General features: G+C 36.6%; 4 protein-coding genes across 4 annotated transcripts; 2 read left to right on the top strand and 2 right to left on the bottom strand.

The window, feature by feature from the left end:
- Nucleotides 1–1,923: 1,923 nt before the first annotated feature.
- CBG04153 lies at nt 1,924–4,216 on the top strand (the record flags this gene model as incomplete). Its single annotated transcript, XM_002639480.1, has 2 exons — nt 1,924–2,031; nt 4,073–4,216. 2 exons carry the CDS (start codon nt 1,924–1,926, stop codon nt 4,214–4,216), a joined length of 252 nt encoding a protein of 83 aa, XP_002639526.1.
- Nucleotides 4,217–4,277: 61 nt separating this feature from the next.
- Nucleotides 4,278–5,025, bottom strand: CBG25260 (the record flags this gene model as incomplete). The annotated part of the gene is made up of 4 exons (XM_045243767.1): nt 4,278–4,511; nt 4,556–4,612; nt 4,658–4,783; nt 4,828–5,025. 4 exons carry the CDS (start codon nt 5,023–5,025, stop codon nt 4,278–4,280), a joined length of 615 nt encoding a protein of 204 aa, XP_045098280.1.
- A 1,757-nt stretch (nt 5,026–6,782) lies between these two features.
- CBG04154 lies at nt 6,783–7,964 on the bottom strand (the record flags this gene model as incomplete). The annotated part of the gene is made up of 2 exons (XM_045243763.1): nt 6,783–7,195; nt 7,898–7,964. 2 exons carry the CDS (start codon nt 7,962–7,964, stop codon nt 6,783–6,785), a joined length of 480 nt encoding a protein of 159 aa, XP_045092597.1.
- A 3,907-nt stretch (nt 7,965–11,871) lies between these two features.
- Nucleotides 11,872–19,461, top strand: CBG04155 (the record flags this gene model as incomplete). The annotated part of the gene is made up of 5 exons (XM_045243756.1): nt 11,872–12,072; nt 12,760–12,842; nt 12,920–13,058; nt 13,485–13,599; nt 19,373–19,461. 5 exons carry the CDS (start codon nt 11,872–11,874, stop codon nt 19,459–19,461), a joined length of 627 nt encoding a protein of 208 aa, XP_045092598.1.
- Between the last annotated feature and the right edge of the window lie 543 nt (nt 19,462–20,004).

Below are 20,004 nucleotides of genomic sequence, written 5' to 3'. Positions count from 1 at the left end.
TCATTTATTGTTCCTTTATCTTATCTGTCACATCTTGAAATCAATAGAACATATTTCTATCACCTGCATAGATACATTATCTTATTCTTCTCATTTCCGAACAGTCTCTCCTGACTATACATATACTCTCTTGTTTTCAAAATGACCCATTCTCATCCCCCGATTCTTCTATTTTTCATTGTTTTCATGTCCTTCTCAGATGTTCTTTGTGCTTCCACACCAATAAACAACCCACAAGATTGTCTCACTAAATTGAGTAAAATGAAAAATGTTCTTCATAATTTGAAGTTGGAGCAGAAGAAATTTGGTAATGTAACTATTGCCAACATGGAACTTTTCTATGAGATGTGTACTGATACCACCGTAAGTTTTATACCAAAATTTAGAGGAGCACTGCGTCCCAAAAATCCTTGTCAGAAATCGCGCAACAGATATTTAACATTTAGGCCAGGAGAAGCTTAATAATTTCAAAGTGAACGTGGGTTCGACCTGTATATTTTTAATGAACGAGCTTGTTGTACGTTTGATACTCAGCCAAAAAAAAAAGAAATAGAAGGGAGATCTCATTCTCGCTAGGGTGCGAGTTCTGACGATGGGTTTTGGAACCCTGTGGTAATGCTTAACGAAAATGTTTATATTAGGTTGGCGGGAAAGTCTTTGTCACTCTGTTTGTTTAATCACTGTTCTCGTATATGGAGGCTGTGTATGATATCGACTCTAGTGAATAACAAGGTGATAAGAACCTTCCATATAAACAAGTCCCCATTTCCTTCCCTGCTCCTCATCTGTAATTGAAACGATATGTTTGTTCCCACTGCTATTCACATCAGACATGTTTTGATTTACCTCTTCCTATCTCACACCACGATGAAGGATTCGGAAACTTTCTTGAAGAATGTGTACAACACACATGCCCCTCACTACAATACTATTCGCAATTGGTTCCATCGTTTCGAAAAAGATGACTTCTCGCTCGATGAAAAGGATCGCTCTGGGAGACCCCGTGAGTTGGATTTGGACAAGCTGAAGCACGCATTGCAATCGGATCCATTTCAATCTAGCCGTGAACTAGCTGTCACATTCGGAGTTCACCATAGCACAGTCCTTGAAGGTTTGAAGTCTCTTGGAATGAGAAAACTTTTTGGTCGATTCATACGTCATCACCTGACTCAAGCCAACCTTGACCGCCGAGTCGACGATTCGATTACTCTTCTCACTCTCCACGCGGGCGATCGATGGCTGGACCGGCTAATAACCGGAGATGAGAAGTGGGTCTTCTACGATAATCACCACAGGAAATCCCAGTGGGTTGGAGAAGGAGAGAGCCCACAGGATGTCCCCAAACCCGACCTTCATCCGAAAAAAGTTATGCTCTCTGTGTGGTGGGGAGTGGACGGCCCCATCTACTGGGAACTTCTGCCCGAGGGCAAAACAATAACTGGAGACCTCTACACTACTCAACTACGAAACCTCAAGAAAGCAGTCGACCGTTCGGCCCTGAAAGACAAGAAAGTGTACTATCAACATGATAACGCTCGCCCACATGTTTCGAAACAAGTGAAGCAGGAGCTGATGGGATATGGATGGAATGTTCTCCCTCACCCCCCGTATTCTCCTGATCTTGCTCCTTCCGACTATTGGTTATTTGGCGATATGACACGTGCCTTCGAAGGAAGAAGCTTCAATTCCCGTGGAGCGGTCGAAGCGGCACTCAAACAATACTTTGCCTCACGCCCGGCTGGATTCTACCGCAATGGAATCCATAAATTGAGGGAACGTTGGAGACATGTTGTTGATAATGATGGACAATATAATTAATTATTCGGTTATTTTTTCTTTGAGAAATAAACTATTGAAAAAGTGACAAAGACTTTCCCGCCAACCTAATATTTTTATTTTTAGAGTTGCATAGAGACAATCGTCATGCCAGACTTTCTCAAAGGACTCCTGGGAATTGGAACCATGTTTTTAAAATCGGCTTGTGATGAGTATGGGTTCAACGTTGGACCATTTAATAAATGTATCGAGAAGGTAGACTTTAATCGTTTCACAAATTACGAATTATAAACTCTCAGACCAAGTTTGAGTTAACAACTCTCAAGAATATTACAACCGCTGACCAAAAACCAAAATGCGAACTGTCTAATGGTGAGTTCTCCGAACTTCAAAAATTTGTTCAGACGGAATGCGGAGATGAAGCTGTTAGTGACTTACTGAAAAATGAAGTCAGAGTCAAAGATCTTACTTGTTCGAAGGCTTATTAACACAACAAGGACGAAAGTTTTATTACTCTGATTCACGAAGAAATCCAATTTGTCGATCATCTTCTTCGGAAGAATCTTTTTTTATTGATGTTATTCTGCTGATTGTTGATGCCGGTTTGCATCCAAAAGAGTCCGAATTGAAGTTTTTATTTTCTGTCATCTGTTTTAAATCATTCATTCCACATTGATTCTCAACTAACATTTGAGCACAATCGAACTGAATCGAAAAATTCACAAGTTGGCGATTGGCTCTAAACTAAATAACGGAGAAGAGAATGTGGAGACTTAGCAGTCAGAAATATGATGAAACATGAAGAATATGTAAGAGCAACCGTATGCAAATCAATCAGAAGTTAGAACACCCCTAGTATTTTTTTTTGTATTCCTGGTTATTGTTTCGTTATCTAATCTTCTTCGTTATCTAATCTGTTTTGCTATCTAATCATACATTGATATCAATAGGACATATTAAAGGTGGGGGGACAGGAGATTTTTCGTAGTTTTTTTGTAGCTAGAGTATGCATTCTACCGTGACGGTGTACAACGCTTAATGTCACTCTGCGTACAGATGTCGTCCTCGCCTTTATGTATGCAATCGGGCGTTCGCTTTCTCTTTGCCCGCGTGGCTCAGTCGGTAGCGGAGCCGCACCCTCAATCATCGCCCTCACAAGTTCAACTCCTCGAGGGGCATCTTTGAACGGAATTTCGAGAACATTATTTTTTTTCATGTCCCCCCACCTTTAAAACCATCAACATATATACATTGTTCTCAGTCCCGAATATTTTCTCATGACTATATATTCTGTTCTCCTCAAAATGACTTCTCGTCACCCAATTTTCTGTTTTTCATTGTTTTCATGAACTTCTCAGATGTTCTATGTGCTCCCACACCAATAGACGATACCTATTGTGCCAATAAAATAGAAAAAATGAAAAATACGGTTGATAATTTGAAGTTGGAGAAAGAGAAATTCGGTCATGTAACTATTGAAAACATGGAACTCTGTTTTGAAACGAATGCTGCGGCGGAACTAAGTTTTACACCAAAATTACAAAATTACAGTAGGTGAATTTTGAGCGTGATTTGCGGTGATTTTGTTTAAAGCGAAATGGTATCCGGTGGCTGGCGACCGAGAGTGATTCTTGTAGTCAGCGATCAGCGCGCGGAAATTTCGTGTTCGAACTTTCAGGGTTTTTTCCGGAATTTTTTTTTGACATTTCTGCAGAAATACAATTTTTAAGTAAAGAAAACAAATGATTCCGTCAGAAATCAGTTGGAATTCTAATGAGCTGGTCAGTTCGTAGAAAACTCACACTCAGCCGTCAGCCACCTGATACTATTTCTTCTCATCTGAGGAATTTTTAAATGTTTTCTCTATTTTTATGTGAATCTACTTACTTTTTGTACAAAACGAATCAATAAAGAATTAACCGCACACCATTAAATAATGAAAATTTGAATATTATCACTATCTGAAAAAAAATGAAGGTTAGAGAGTATTTTTTGCAGTTTGAATACGGTAGGTTTCTCGAAGCGGTAAGCCTAAGTAGCACATATTAGGTGGAGACGCAGATAGTTTTTCTCTGCGTCTCGACCTTCATTCTTTTTCAGCGATAATAATGGAAATGTAGTAATTAAAATTCCAGAAGTGTATCGATACAATGGACGGGCCATTCCTTCTCAAAATACTAGCGGGAATTGCAAACTCTTTACAAAATCGAAATGTATTCAGCGTTGGACCACTCAGTAAATGTATAAAAGAGGTTGACTTTGACGTTTTCATCAACTCCAAATTATGAACTTTCAGACCAATTTTGAGCTAACAACTATCAAAAACACTACAACCGCCGACCAAAAATGCAAACTGTTGGGAGACGAGTATTCCAAACTTTCTGATTTCGTTGAGACGGAATGCGGAAACGAAGCTGTTGATAACATGTGGAAGTATTAAGACAAAGCCATTGATCTTATTTGTAAAATGGATTCATAAGACAGTAAAAAAGAAAGTTTTATTATTCTGATTCCCGAAGAAATCCAATTTGTCGGTCGTCGTCTTTTTCGGAAGAACCTATCTTTTTTGATTCCATTCTGTTAATTGTTGATGACAGTTTGCATCCAAAAAAGTCCGCAATAAAGTTCTTATTGTCATTCATCTGTTTTAAAGCATACATTCCACATTGATTCTCAACTAACATTTGAGCACAATCGAAATCTAAACCGAAAAATTCACAAGTAGGAGATTGGTTCTGAACAAAATAAATATTTTTGAAATATTCAATTCTCAACAAACCACATTATCCCAATACTGTAAACAAGGATAGTCTTTTGATGATTCTTTGCTTTGGATCTAAATAATTGTTGTCCTCTTTTTTGAATTTTTGAATCGACTCACTATTCTGATACACTTGCCGAACGCTGATCCGAAAGCATAGATTCCTGTGCACATTTCCGCAATATCTGCTATTTTCTTCGATATTTCCTGGTCCTTTTCAGGACAATTAATCATTTTTGTGCAACTCTGTAATCTATTTCAGTAAGAGGCAGTGATAAATGATCACTCACCAAAGCTCTTATACAGTCATCCCCAATATTTGAAGCAATTTTCATAGATGGAATCGGCCTGTGTGAGACCCATTGAGCTATGAATTCCAGTGTAAGTTTGTTACAAGAATTCTCATAACTGAAGTGTCCATCACAGTCTCCAGATACAGAAAAAGCTGTGGAACTCAAAAGGAAAATGAGAAAAATGGATAGAATCATGAGAGTAGGGAACTGAATGGGTGGAAACAAAAGATAAAATGGGATAAACCCATCGAAATACTAGTTGATCTTTTTCATTTTTTCACATTTCGTCACACGATGCGTTTAGGTTTAGATTATGAAGAAGGAGGAAGGGAGATGATGGATTATTGATTTTTTGAACTACAAAAATAACGAGGTCATTGGAAACTGACAAGGGAAGTGTTTTCAGACAGTGGTTGAGAATTTGTTCAAACATTGGTACTTTTGGACACGCTGATCACAGCGCTGCTTTTATTTTTTGCCCCTTGCCCCTCACAAAAAAGTTATGTTCTCTGAAAGTGATTTCAGTGCTAATTTCTCACTTTTGGAGTGAATTTTTGGAGGGGTTAATAACAGTTGTTCGGAGTTTCTCGAATGTAAATCGTACTTTTGAAGGTTTCTCTACAATCTGAGAAAATAGCCTCATTTTTCAAAAAAAAAATTTTCGGAAGTAAGTTTTACACCACCACCCCACCTCCTTTGGAAATTTTTACAATTTTTTGAAAAATTTTCAAATGTGCTAAAATGATTTCTAAACGTAAAGAACCGATAAAATTAGTCTTTTCATGAAATTTGGTATTCTAAATATTTCTGGAAATCACAAATATGTGCTTTCTTTCAAAACTTTAATGGATCGTGGGCCTTCGGTAATCACCCAGTAGCACTCAAATCTTGTAAAAACATAGGTTTACATAATTTCTGACTAATTTATTACTGTTCCGCATCCAAACTGAGCAAATCTGGGTGGTTCTGACTAACGATTTGATTAAGGATGGTTTTCCAGCAGTTCTTCAAGAAAATTTCAAAATGATTTCTTGGGTTTTTTTGAAACAAGTCAAAAAATTTTTTTTTTCAAAATTAATAAAAATCTGAATGGAAATTTTTTTAAAGGTTTTGACACACTTTGAGATTTCCAGTAAGATCAGAAAAAAGCAGAAAACAAAACGGGAAAAGAGGGATCGAACTAACCCTTGTCAGTTACCACCATCCCTTTTCACCACTACACCACACTCGCTGTTCCTCACTGCTTCCACAATTTGTATAAGAAAGGGGGAGATCGCGCTCACGCTTTTAATGCTTTAACAGAGGTGAAATTTCAAACGCGTTTTTTCAGCTTCTAGGTACCGAGGGGCACGAAAAAAAGTCGTCTCGTTATTGACCATGCCCTAAAGTATATGTGTACCAATTTTCAAGAAATTCTCAACCACTGTCTGAAAACACTTCCCTTGTCAGAAATAATTTAAAAGGATTCATATCGCTAAACAATGTTGAGATTTAGCCGATCGCCAGATTCCAGATTCCAGATTAAAGATTCCAGATTCCAGATTCCAGATTCCAGATTCCAGAAAAAGAAAAAAATATCACTAGCCAAGGGTTGAACCTAAAACCTGTGCTTAATAGCCAACAGTGTATACCACTAGGACACCCATGCACTTTTGGAAAACAAGGAGAGAATGCTATTAAAGCATGGGGCACGCGGGAAAAATTCAAAAGATTCAAATTGTTTTAGGAAATTTAGCAGAAAAAAATTCACGTTTTGGAAAAAAAAAACGTTTTGTTTAAAGTGAAAAAATGGAGCAAAAAGATAAGAATCGCCCAGGATTTTTTGCATATAAGGAAAAAGAGAAACAGTGAGAATCAGTCAGTTCCCGAAAGGGAACTGATATTCAGCTGGAGCTGATATTCAGCTGAAGTCCCGGAAATGGAACTGGAGCCATTGGATTTGGAGGTTATGATCAGGGAATCGGAGCAGTTGGAACAAGAGCTCTTGAGGCCGGACTTGATGGAGTTGGAATCGGAGCTAGTGGAGGTGGAATCGGAGCTGATGGAGTTGTAATCGGAGCTGATGGAAGCGGAATCGGAGCTGATGGAGGTTGAATCGGAGCTGATGGAAGCGGAATCGGAGCTGATGGAGTTGGAATCGAACTTGATGAAGTTGGAATCGAACTTGATGGAGTTGGAATCGGATCTGATGGAGTTGGAATCGGCGCTGGTGGAGTTGGATTCGTAGCTAGTGGAGGTTGAATCGGAGCTGGTGGGGTTGGAATCGGAGCTGGAGGTCCAGTCTCGAATCTTGAAGTGAGGACTGGTAAATCATATGTTGGCCGATCGGCGTTTTCGAGATCTCGAGTTTTCGAGTTTTCGAGATCTCAATGTTATCAAGCAATGTATACGACCGCCCACCGATTCGGGGGTACAAGGGGGTACAACTGATTTAGGGGTACAAAATCCATGATTTACAAAAAATGGGGGTACAAAATTTTTCAGCAAGTTGTATTTTTGCACTTCTGAATCGAAATTTTGTCTCTAAATGGTTTGCAGCTTCGTTTAGATAAACAATTTCAACTCAACGGTACGAAAAATAAAAATCATTAAAGAAAAATAGGGCATCAATTAACTATTGGAGGATTCCGACCAATTTTTTTCACTGCATTGAAATGTCTGAAAAGTTATGTATTTTCCTAATACTATTACGAACAGTTTTTTTTGAATCCAGATTCCCGAAACACAGCCACTTAAAGAAGGATGTCCTTAGCCGTGGCCTAGGTTTCTTATTGAGCGGGAATTCAAATCCTCGTCAATATTAGCCACCTTTCTTAGCAACATTTTAACTTCCGTTTTTTCCATTGTCGGGGATTTGGGATGAAAAGAACAATTTGAAGTAACATTAGAAAAATACATAACTTTGGAAACATTTTAATGCAATGAAAATTTTGGACGGAGAGCCCCTTCAACTTGTGCACTATGAAATCCTAAAAAACAGACATTGAACAGATAAATAATTATAATTAAATCTATAGGTAATATCATTAACGAATATTCTGAAAAACGGCCATTTTCCTTTAGAAACATAACTCAGAGAACATCGACAACGTCACGGCAGAATTCCTCTCCCTCTCGGGTTGATTTGTTCCCATTCTCTGAAAAACACTTGAAATTTGAAAACGCAGAACCAAAAATGAGAAACTAACAATTCTGCGAAGACTTGTATTTACCGCTTTCTCCTCTCTATGCTACTTCTATTTTTTTTAATCTTTTGGTTCCGATTATCAATTTTAGTTATCATTTTTTTTAAATAAAAGTGATCAAAAAATAGAAGAACACCTGTTATTAAGATCCACTAAAAAAATGACAACGAAGTGATTTTTGAAGGGACACACAGACTGAAAACAATTGATTGCTCACTGAGAGATTATCGAAAAACAGCAGCTGTTGGAAAAATACATCTTTCACATTTTTACTCCACCTATTTATCAAATTCCAATGATTGTTTTATTGATGAACGTACTTTAAGATAATCGTTGGTATAGATTGGGATTCAGAGAAGATTTGGGATTCAATTTATCTTTTGTCTCCGTGTTTTTTTTCAGTGTTCCGTTTCTAGTTTCCGTTTTGTTACTTGTGTTTTCATAGAAATTCTGACTGAAAAAATGGATGAAAAAAGAAAGGAAAAAAAGAAAGAAAGGATTTCTGAGATCACCACTGAACTCTGATCGTGCTTTTTCGTAAAAAAAACAACACAAAAATGGATATATACTTTTTTTAAAGTCTCCAGAAGCAACGATTTTCAGATGCAAGCTTGGGAGCAAAGCAACAGAAATCTCTTGGTCCACAGAACTTTTTCAAAATTCAAAGCCAAATTTTCACACGATTTTAGACGACACTATTCTAATAAACTATAGTTTCATCTTATCTCATTTCCTTCATTTAATTATCTTCCAATTGTTATCCTTAATTTTCAGATCCACCCATTTTTTTCCAGCTGACCATTGACCATCTCTTGGGGGGTTCCGGCCCTCGCTAATTATAAAATGTAAATATAGCTTTATTCATGAAAAAGTAATTGAATTTATTTTTCTCTTCTTCTCATCATAATCATATTTTCCTCTATTGGTCAACTCAAAATATGGTTCCGTTTTTTTTTCGTCCCAACTCTCACCAGTGTAAACTGATGAATGATTCAGATGAAGAAGACGTGACTCTATTGTAATTAAAATGAATAAGCGTTTCTATTTTGGACACAAGGGGCCTCAATGAAACACTTCCGAAATACACTGATAAAATCTCACATATTTCTTAAACTTTCAAAGTTCTTTCTGCATTATTTAATCGTTGTTTCATCCCCACCCTCTTGCCCATCCATTTGTTTCTTTTTCTGAATCGACAATTTTTTTTGAAAAGAAAGTAATCTCAAACATCATAAAAATGGGGACGAATTCTTCTTCTTATTCTTCAAAATGCTCTCTTTTTGCCACCTCTATGCAACAGAGCAGAAGATAATTGGAAAATGGCCGGGGGACCCGTGGCTATCGAAATGTATATGAGCGCGTGGTTTGAGTAGGGAAAAAGAAGGAGACATAGAGCCTCTTGTTGCGTGATATGTAGGTCAGTTACCGAGTAAGAAGAGTCTCTTTTTTCTCCCGTTGTTGTTATTATTCCCCTTTTTCATTGAACCCTTATATCCCAGTAGAACAAAATTTGTCAATACTGAAATTCAGAAAAGAAACCACTGGAAAGTGGTGTTACTCTGATTGTCTAGAAAGTTGGTCGTCTCGAATTTCCCATCGACTCGTCGAAGCTTCCTTATGTCTTATTCATAGTTCCGTTTTTTTCTGAGAGCATTTCCGTTTTAGGGTAATCATCGATGACTGAAGTAGAGACCAATATGAGTCATGTAGAAGAACCGAGTTTTCGAAGACACTTCACCCAAAGTACCGTATATGTTCTGATTTATCAGGTTTATTAAAATATCGTAAAACATGTATTAGAATGACGTTAATAGAAGGTCCCTCTTTAATAGAAGGGCTATCCAAAAGTATTCGGGAATTGCACAATCCTACAAAACTTTGTTGAAACTATCTTTTCGCTAAATGGCCCGAAGTATAAAAGGGCCCTCCGGAGGTGCCTTGGAACAATAGAAGGGTCGGACTTTCTAAGACAGGTTTCACGGTAAATGGAAAGTTTTAAGGTTGATCGACTTTTGATGTTTGAAACTTTGGCTAATTTTGGTGATCAGGAAAAAATCATTGAAATTTTTTTTAAATTGAAAATATTGTGGAAATGATATTTCCTTGTTGTTATAAACTTGAAAAAGAACCAATACTTTGCGTCTGACTGATCAACGTCATCAGACTGTTTTTAGAAAGTGTGGTACCGATGTTAGTTAAAGAAAAACATCATGTTCTAGACACTCTCTAGAACTCTTCGATCCAAAATTATAATCATGAGCAACATAGAATTTCAATGTTCGATTGGACTCCCAATTTATCCTCCTCTTGTTAAATTCCAACTTTTTCCTCTCGCCGGTTAATTTGTATTTCATTCATCTCTCCTCTCTCCAGACACTTTGATGATGTCACTGGAGGTCATTCAGAAGTGGTCAGTATGCTTCACAGAACAATTAGTTTAAAATACGGGGAGCCGCAGCAGCCAAAACTCTTTTTTTCCCCTCCTGAATAGAAACTCAAAACTACAGTACTTATTTTTTGGTTTCATCTTTCCTAATTTTCTCAAAATATCCAAGCCTTCTATTCCGATTTTCAATTAGTTTCTCCATTTTTCCATTTGCATTTCCAGGTAATCTCTTGCTCCCAAGAGCCAACCACCCAAACAAAATTGAATTCGGAGATGATTCACGTGCTTTTTTTCTGATCAAATAAGGCTTCCTACAATCAAAAATGCACTATCACCGCTGTCACTCTCTTTTCTTTGAATCTTCTGACTCTGTGTACTACGCCTGAATTCAAATCCGATTATTTCTCGTCTAGTATTCTGTATTCGGATGCCTTCTGGAGCTTCTAAAACGACGGAGCAACATCATCCGAACGTTTTGTTCCAATTCGTTTTCTTCTTTCCTCTCTTCTAGTTATCCTACGTCCCGTTTTTCTCTTTTTGCATATTGTTCTACACGACTAATTATGTCTTTTTTTCTCAAAACCAAGAGTGGGAAAGAGTAGAAAAAAGTTGAGAAGTTTGACTTTTTCCAATTATTTTAACCCATTGTATTGCTCATTTTCCGTAGCCTTTATAGAATTTTAGCCTATCGAATCTAGACAAAAAATGCTCTCGGAGCTCTCAGATGACGTTGAAATAAACTAGAATAAAATGGCTTCCGAGCTGTGTGTTATTAAAATTTTCAGTTCTTTAAAAGAAAAACACTTGTCACCTTGAAGTTAAATTTTTAAAATTTGTAGCTTGACTAGTCATAAGCCTTTTGAAATATATTATAATCTGGAGTTGATAATCTGGAGTTGAAATTTAATTTCCCGTCGATTTCGACTTTCCGGTAGCAGGTCAAACTTTGAAAAAATTGTCATTTCTCTTCTCTTTTTGTTCCTCATTTTTTTCTCTTGATTTCTTTTACCCTGTTAAAAAAGTTCATTGCAATCAGATTTTTTACTGGTAGGAGTCATACTTCCATTAACCCATTCAACAATTTTTGCTGGAAATTTCAAGTTTTCAAGAAATTTTCAAACTTCGAACTTCACTGTTTTTTTCTGGAATTCCAAGATTATTCTCAACTGGAAATCTACTGAATTTTTCCAATATTTCTGGGGTTTTCGGATGTGCTTTTGAAATTCCTATTTTCATAATTTTCAGGATATTTTGGATTATCTAATTTTTCTTTTTTTTCAAACTTTGACAAAAAATTTCACCTTTTTTTTGAAAAATTTCAAAAATTAAATAAAGATGAATTTAGCTAAAAAAACATTTTCAAGATTTCGAAATCAATCTTCTAAATTTAGATCGTTCGTTGTTAATGAAAACTATTTATGTGATCATGTTTCTTTTCCCTTTTTTCTAACGATCTGTCCCATTCGAAAAATGGCATCTAATGTTCCAGATCTCCAAAAAATGAAACTTGATGAAGCAGTAAAAGTGGCATCCCAACTACAACGGAATGAATCTGTTACGTCGTCAAGTGCAGGGGACGTCAATGAGATTCCAAAAACAAATGGTGGACCATCCCATCCAATCGTTCGAAGAAAAAGCGGATTGATTGGCAAGAAGTATCCATCGTTACAGGTATATTTTGATTTTTTTTTGTTTGAATTCTTCAAGCTTCTTATATTAACATATAATCATACTCGTCAAATTCCGGGCCGGGCCGGGTCAAGGGCCTAGAAAAGTTATTACGGCCCAGCAATTTCCTGAGATGTTTCGCCTTTACAAAAATATCGAAACTGAAATTTTGCGAATTTTTCATTTTGACCCCAATGTTCCAGGTCCGGTCCCTGACCAGTATGCATCTAACCCTTTATTTTTAGGCTTTATGTATATTTTGACATGAAAAAATTGTTTTTTTTGGAATTCATTAGACCATATCGTGCTCAGTGTTTTTTATGCAAAATGACAACTTGACATGTTATTTTTAATCAGCGAACGCCTTGTTTTATTTTTCCATTCAGATCTGAATTTCGATCAAATCGGAAGAAAATTTTACCAGAAGTTTTTGTTTTCTAGAACAAAATATAGTACTGTTAAAAACAGAAATCTGAAGCCGGGAGTTTTTTCTCAAATTCAGAATAATGTAGTCATTCGAATTGACCCAAAGATCCTATCCCTTTTTTCTCACTAATTGGACCTTTGGTCTCTGCTTCTTTCCTCCTCTCTTCTTTTCTCCAATCAGTTTTCATTCTCATTTCCTTTAGACTTCTTTCTGTTTTTCACTTTTTCAAATTCCAATTAATTCATATTTTTCTTTTTTTTTAGGTATCCCATTATCCGGTCCTTCTTCTTTCCAACTCATCAGACACTACATCGAATCCCCACCCAAGTGTTACCTGGAGAACAAGGTAAGTCTAATTAAAGGGACTATCTTTGAGTTTGAAATAATATGTCATCTATCATTCTAAATCCTTCATTGTTTCAGCCAACAAGCCGATAGTGAACCCAAGATATCCGATCTGGACGAGGCGCCGCCTAAAATCAGGAAATCGAGCAGTGGGTTACGGCAGGTCAGTTGTTTTGTTCAGGTTGGAAGAAGATTTATTAGAGATGGATTCCAATGTGTTTGTTGCATTCGTTCAATTGACTTCCGAACACAGAAAATTATCAGAATTCGAAAGTCAAGTTATTTCCATACCGGAAAAATCAGATTCTTATTTGACAGAAATTTTTCGTTTCGATTGACTCGAAAATGTTTTTGAGAAAACATAACAAAATCCTGAAATCCCGGGTCCGGCTCGTTGCAAGTCAAGTTATTTCCTATCATACATTTCTTCTTCTCTTTTTATCCGGTAGATACATTTTGTTGTGGGAATAAAGATCTTTGAATTCTAGTCTGGTTCCCACGAATCAAGAAAGTTTGGAAGTTTAGTTTCAAAGTTGTACTTCAGTGTTTCGGTCTCTGAGTTTTAATTTGTTACTTTCCAGAAAAATCAATTCAAGTTGACGGTCTATTTGTCCCACACTCCATCGAGATAGTTATTTTTCAGTGTTCTGTATCCGCCCGCAACTCTCTTGACTTCCGAGATCGTCCAAGATTCAGTCGAACTTCAACAACGACATCCACATTGTCGCCGACTTCCGAAAAACCTCCGATGCCTATCGGTGAGTTTTTTTGTTTCAAACCCAGACTATCTCTTTTCCAAAAGACCACTAATCTTTGATGTTAGCTCAAAACAAATTCATCGATGAACAAAAAAATGACAGACGAAAGATAAATGTGGTGAGAAAAAAGGTATTTTTTGTTGTGTATATATCTCAATGTGTCAAAAAGAATATGAAGATGATTCGGTGCCCGTGGGGGTTGAGTTCGTTGATTGAAAATGATTGACAAGGAAACACACGTGAGAGAAAAATGAAAAGGGAATCAGGTGGAAAGCAAAAGAAAAGAAGCACAGAGCAAAAAAGAAAGAAACATGGGAATAATGGGCATGATTATCAAAAAAATCTCTGTCGTTTTTTTAAGTAAAAACAAAAAGAATTACCGTATTTCCTCTAATTAGAGCCCACCCAACCCTTCAACTTTGAAATCAATTATCTCAATTTTTATGAAAGATTTCAAAAATAAGTCAATTGATGAATTATTAATCAGAACATCACTAATATTTTATCAGTTGACAAAATTATGACATCTTTCACAAGAATCGAGATAATTGGGCTCAAAGTTGACGGTGTGGGTAAGCTTCTATTAGGTAGGCGAAACTACCGTAAAACCTGTATTAAAAGGGCCGGCCCTTTTTTTTGTTCCAAAGTACTTCCGGAGGGCCCTTCTGTTACTAGGGCCCTTCTATTTTTCCAGCTATTGTTCCTCAAGTTTTTCATAGAAAAATTCGACGAATTTGCGTTCAAAATTTATGAAAATATATTGATTTCACCAAAATTGAGCCATTTTTGAGCTACAAAGAAGTGTTTCAACCAATTTCTGAGAAATTTTTGGAATTTTTGAAATATTTTTACTGATAACGTACAGAAATTTTCAATTTTAAACAATCCATTTTGAAGAGGGACCTTCTCTATTACAGGGGGCCCTTCCATTTTCCCAAAACTCTCCTGGAAGACCCTTATATTAGAGGGGCCCTTCTATTAAAGGGACCCTTCTACAACAGTTTTTACGGAAAATTAAATTCCGTGTAACTTTTATCCGACAACATTGAAAAATATTCATAATCCCATGTGCCAAACAGCGAACGGAAATTGTTTCTATCTCAAATATACTTCTCAATTTCCTGTCATCCGTTGTCTAGTATTCATTCAAAATGTTGTTTTCCCGCGACTCTCACGACCTAACAAAACACACTCTCTCATAGACTTTTAATCATTTATCATCTTTGCTCATACAATTTCCATGAGAAAATTCCATGAGAACATTCCAGATTTGTGTCATCAAATATGTTGTAGTCCTCAATCCCCGTCACTTCTTCTATATCTCTCTCATTTTTCCTTCTGTTCTTACTCTGTTATCAGACAACGTGAAAACTTTTTTGAGCTACCCGGATTGACCCAATATCTCTTATCAATAAAGAGGAGAAGAGATGGCCGCAACATTTTCTCATTTATTTTTGTTCTTCCCAGTCATTTTGCCTCATGTCTCTCTTGTCCCACTGGGTAATGATAAATTGAGAATCTCTGATCTTCAGGATTCTTTTTCCTATTTTTTTTTAAATTTTCACTTTTGTTTTTTTCATTGAAACTAATAGTACTCGTTAACTTCTGTTTACAAAAATATGCCAATGCCATTATTAGGGTCATATGCTTTCTGAAGAACGAAAGATATTATTTTTGGTACAAAAAAAATTGGAGCTGTGGAAGGGAACCACCGGTGGCCGTGGCCGAAGGTTCCACAACGATAAATACCGTAACCTAAACATTTTTTTATTTTATCAGAAAACTCGACGATTAAATAACGAGAAAATAAATCCTGAAAATAAACATAGTTTAGGTTACGGTAGTTGTCGTGATGGGACCAGAGATGTCCGGATTCCGGATTCCGTTTTCCGGATTCCGGATTCCGTTTTCCGGATTCCGGATTCCGTTTTCCGGATTCCGGATTCCGTATTCCGGATTCCGCAAAATTTTAGCTCGTCCGGATTCCGGATTCCGAGAAAATTTTTTATTCCGGATTTTAAGAATATTTGTTAATTTGCAAGAGTTCTCTGACTTTTTGAAATTCCGCGACAAAAAATGCAAAAATACAGCACGATATGTGTTTTCAGAATTTTTTTGTCCATTTGAAGAATACAAAATTCCGGATTCCGTTTTCAGGATTCCGAAAAATTAGTTTCATTCCGTATTCCGGATTCCGGTTTCCGGAAAATTTTTATCTGTCTGGATTCCGGATTCCGAGAAAATTATTTTATTCCGGATTCCGTTTCTCAAAAAAGTCATTCCGCACACCTCTATATGGGATCTTCAGCCACGGCCAAATGCGGTTCTCTTCCACATCTCCGATTCTCGTACCAGAGTAAAAATAACTGTTGAAAACATGTAAATCTTTCTATTAAATTCAAATATCCGAGATCGCAGTCAATTCTTTGACCCGTTGTCACAAACTTTAAGCTCTGATTTTTGACGCTTTTCGGATAAATAGTACATACAGAATCGTCGTATGTACTTCTTTTCTTAGACTAGACATTTCAGAAAATAGAAGAAGAAGAAGAAAACAAGAATGATGATGATGTTTGCCTACGAATAAATCTGATTTTTTCTTTCTTCTTTCTCTTCTCTTTTTTCGCTCATCGTTGTCCTAATAAACTCAATTCTATCTCTTGATCCACAGGCCTACACTACTTTTTCGTCCTTTTTCCTTTTTCGTTTGTTTTGAATTTCCCGAACTGTTCCCTTTTTCAGTTTTCTGATCCACTCCAATGGTCTACAAAGCCAGAAGTGTCACAAAAACCTGGTATTGGTGGAGATTCTTTAAAAACAAAAATACGAAAGCCACCCTCAGTTATTAAATGGAAGTTTCAAAGATCTCTTAGTCTTATAGTCAATCTTGTAATTTTTCATAATTTCACTAATTTTCAATACTTTGCTAGTCTAATACATATAATACAAGTTTATGAGAAAAGTTATAAAAAGTACTGCTAGACCTCCGGTTCATTTAATTTTCATCTCATTTTTCCCTTCTTTTTTGTTTCATGACCCATATTAATTAAAAGATCAGGCATCATCTTTCTGCCACGTCATCATCCTTCTTTTACTTTTTTCTTGCAATTCTTGCAACTCTTGTCTCCTGAAAATTCCTTATTCCGTCGTCAGTTTAGAATCGGATTTGAAACGACGCGGAAAAAAAGAACCGAATTCCTGGATTTAAATCGTTTTTTGTCCTTTTACTATTCTTTGCTTTTTCTCCAGTCTCCTGCTTCTTCTTCTTTATTTCCAACGCCTTCAGACTTGTCCAAAAATTAATCACATCATCCTTCGAATTATTTCTCACGCCTTCTATTCCTGTTAGATTCTTCGAAGTTCACGTATTCAGTTTTCGTTCTACTTCTGATTCTTCAGCTTTTCAAAATTGTGCAATTACTGGAAGTCCCGCAGGCACGGAATCACCGTGCCAACAGCATTGACTGTGTCGATTTACGGCATCTCAGAAATGGTAAGAATCGTTATTTTCCTCCTTTTTTGGAGAAATGGGTGTGTTCCGTTGGAGAGGAAGTAGAAACATCGTTTTCTTATTTATGAGATGACCTGTTGTTTCTGTTTTCAGAGTCATGGGCTGAAAATAAGCTGGAATAAGAAGATAGAAAACTAGAAATGTATGAAAGTTTCTGAAAATATCACTGAAGGGCATACAGAGAAGATCTGGGCATTTCAGTTTTCGTTTCGAGGGTTTTGTTTTCCGGAGAGGGCGAACAACATTCTATGAAAACGTTTATCCGAAAGTGTATTTATTTCCTATCAACGAAAGTTTCCAAATTCAAAATTTCAGTTTTAGATCACTGGCCATTACACCTATCGCATATTCCGTTCAGGCTCTGATAGAAGGCCATTTTATAATTGTACGTTGAGCTCAATTATCTCAACTTCTATAAGAGATACCCAAAATGTGTCAACAAATAAAATTTTGGTGATATTATGACAAACATTTTAGCTGTTGATAGATTTTTGTTATCTTTTATGGAAATCAAGATAGGTGAGCTCAAAGTGCAAGCATAGGGTGGCCTTCAATTAGAATATTTCCGGTATCTTTGTAACTTTATCTTCCCCAAAACGAAAAAATCTTCTAAACTAGTTCTCAAAAGAAAAAGTAAATCCTAGTCAGCAAAAAGTAAATTAATCTTTGATCTCGTTGTTTCCTTACCCCCGATTAGATCTTATTTTAGCTTAGAACACATCAACAGATTTGAACTGCTTCGTTCCAGCTCAATGTTTACTTTATTTCACAATTTTATTTTTCTTATGCACGTTGTTCGGTTTTGTAAACGTCTTCTTTTCCCAAAACTTCAGAATACAAGAATCGTGGCTAGACAGAACCACTTCTGTCCACTAGAGACTTTTTGTACTCTGTCTGTTTTTTTAGGTTTCATAATACAAATGTCTTCTGGACCACGTCATGTGGAACATTAGATTCCAATCTATAATCACAAAATGAAAAAAAAAACGAAGAAGCCATTTTTCAGTCACTACTACTATTTATTAAAAAATACATTTTTAGTCATAGAGTATATCCAAAAAATTAGCTTGTGAGGAGGGGCTTATCAAAAAAAATGAACTGGAAATCCAAGACTGAAATCCTATTTCCGACCTGATTCTCACATTTTTCCTAACTGAATTTTCGTTCATGTTCTGAGTTATATCTTCTTGCAACAAGTCGATTCTTTCTCGTAAAACTGGAATTCAATTGTTCTTCCCACTCTTTCCGTTTTGATTTTTTTTTCAATTTGAGTATTGAATCTTCTTCTAGATTCTCGATATTGAATGTCTATGCAAATCTACGTCACTCCAAGTTCAGGTACTTGTTTTTAAAAATTGGATGAAAGTTCCAATGGTGACAGTAACGGACGTCTAGCTTATTACCAGCAGATTACTATCATACAATTATTTTTAGGTTACTATAGTTGACGTTGTGGAGCCTTCGATCACGATCACCGGCGTTTCTCTTCCACAGCTCCGATTTTTGTACCAGAATAAAACATACAGTACCGGGCAGAATATTTTGACTTGTTTGGCCGAAAACTTTGACATCCTGAAAAACGATTCCCACTTTTTTCTCAATTTGTCTGAAATTTTCAGATTATTGTAAGCAAAATTGTTCCAGTTTTTTAGTTGACAACTTTGTTGTAAAAATCCAACAAAATGAGATGAGCGATTTTGAAGTGTCACAACTCTCCTTTCAAAGCATATCATCAGAATGGAATTTGGCAGAAAAATGGTGCATTTCAAAAATGAGCCTCTTTTTATGAAATATTGTAATTTTAACACTTCGTATCAGTAGACAATTTATGCAATACTTTTTTAGAAATCAAAATTGATAAAATTAAAAAAAATGAAATCGTTTTTCCGCTACTGTACACATTCAGAACGATACTTTATATCCACTTCCACCAAAAACTACCTAACAACTCGCGTTGGTTCCAGGATTTTCCCTTTCGTTCTAGAAATTTCGAATCCAAAGGTGGCCAACCAATTTCTAATATCCGGGGGGAAAGGGACACAAAAGAGGCACAGGGGGGACATTGACACCCTATAATTATTATTGACAGACGAGGGGAGCACCTCTTCGTCTCTTTTTCTTTTTGCCCCAAAATGATTCGATTGCAGGCCAGTCATGCTCTTCGTCCGGTCGACTACACGCATCTCCAAAGATCTCATTCAGTTCCGTCGTTCAGCAGACAATGAAGTGGAACAATCTGGGTGGTATGTTTTTTTTTTTCAGAAGGGGGTAGTTTTGAAAGAGACAAAGCAAGGTCTTTTGAAAGGAGAAACTATATTGGAACTCTTCACGAAATCCGGAAAAAACTATAATTCAGGATTTATTTTGGCCGAATAATAGAAAAATTCAAACTTGTGAAAGCACACCACTTTTCGTTCCGAAGCACACATTTTCACAACTTGACCTAAATTTAACCGGAACCTTTTTTCATGCTTTTATGTACTTTTGTCTTTTCGTTCGAATAAAAAGCCGACACTCAAAAAAAGTGTCGCTTTCTGGGATACTTTTATAGCACTCGTAAACCAGTGCTTTTGGTGAGGTTGACTAGATTTCCGTGTCTATTTTCTCCATCTTCTGCTCTTTTCTTTTGAAATTATGTCAACGTCATCTTTAAATGGTAAGTGGTAGGCTCATTAAAGGAGACCAGACACCAAAAAAAAGTTCTCCTGATATTTTGCATAGAGAACCCCCATTAGGGGTACAGCGCCGCTACCGGCTGAGCTACGGGGGCGCGAAGGCGTCTGACGACCGATGGTCTACATAAGCGCGGCACGATTTCGTCCCCCGAACTGTCCCCCGAAATTTTTGCTGTCTCGCCTCCTTTAAGTTGCTTTTATTGAATGTGTGCTTTCGAA

Source organism: Caenorhabditis briggsae, assembly GCF_000004555.2.
Source record: "Caenorhabditis briggsae complete genome, chrI, whole genome shotgun sequence".
Lineage (NCBI taxonomy): Eukaryota > Metazoa > Nematoda > Chromadorea > Rhabditida > Rhabditidae > Caenorhabditis > Caenorhabditis briggsae.
This window is presented reverse-complemented; position numbering and strand designations above follow the sequence as displayed.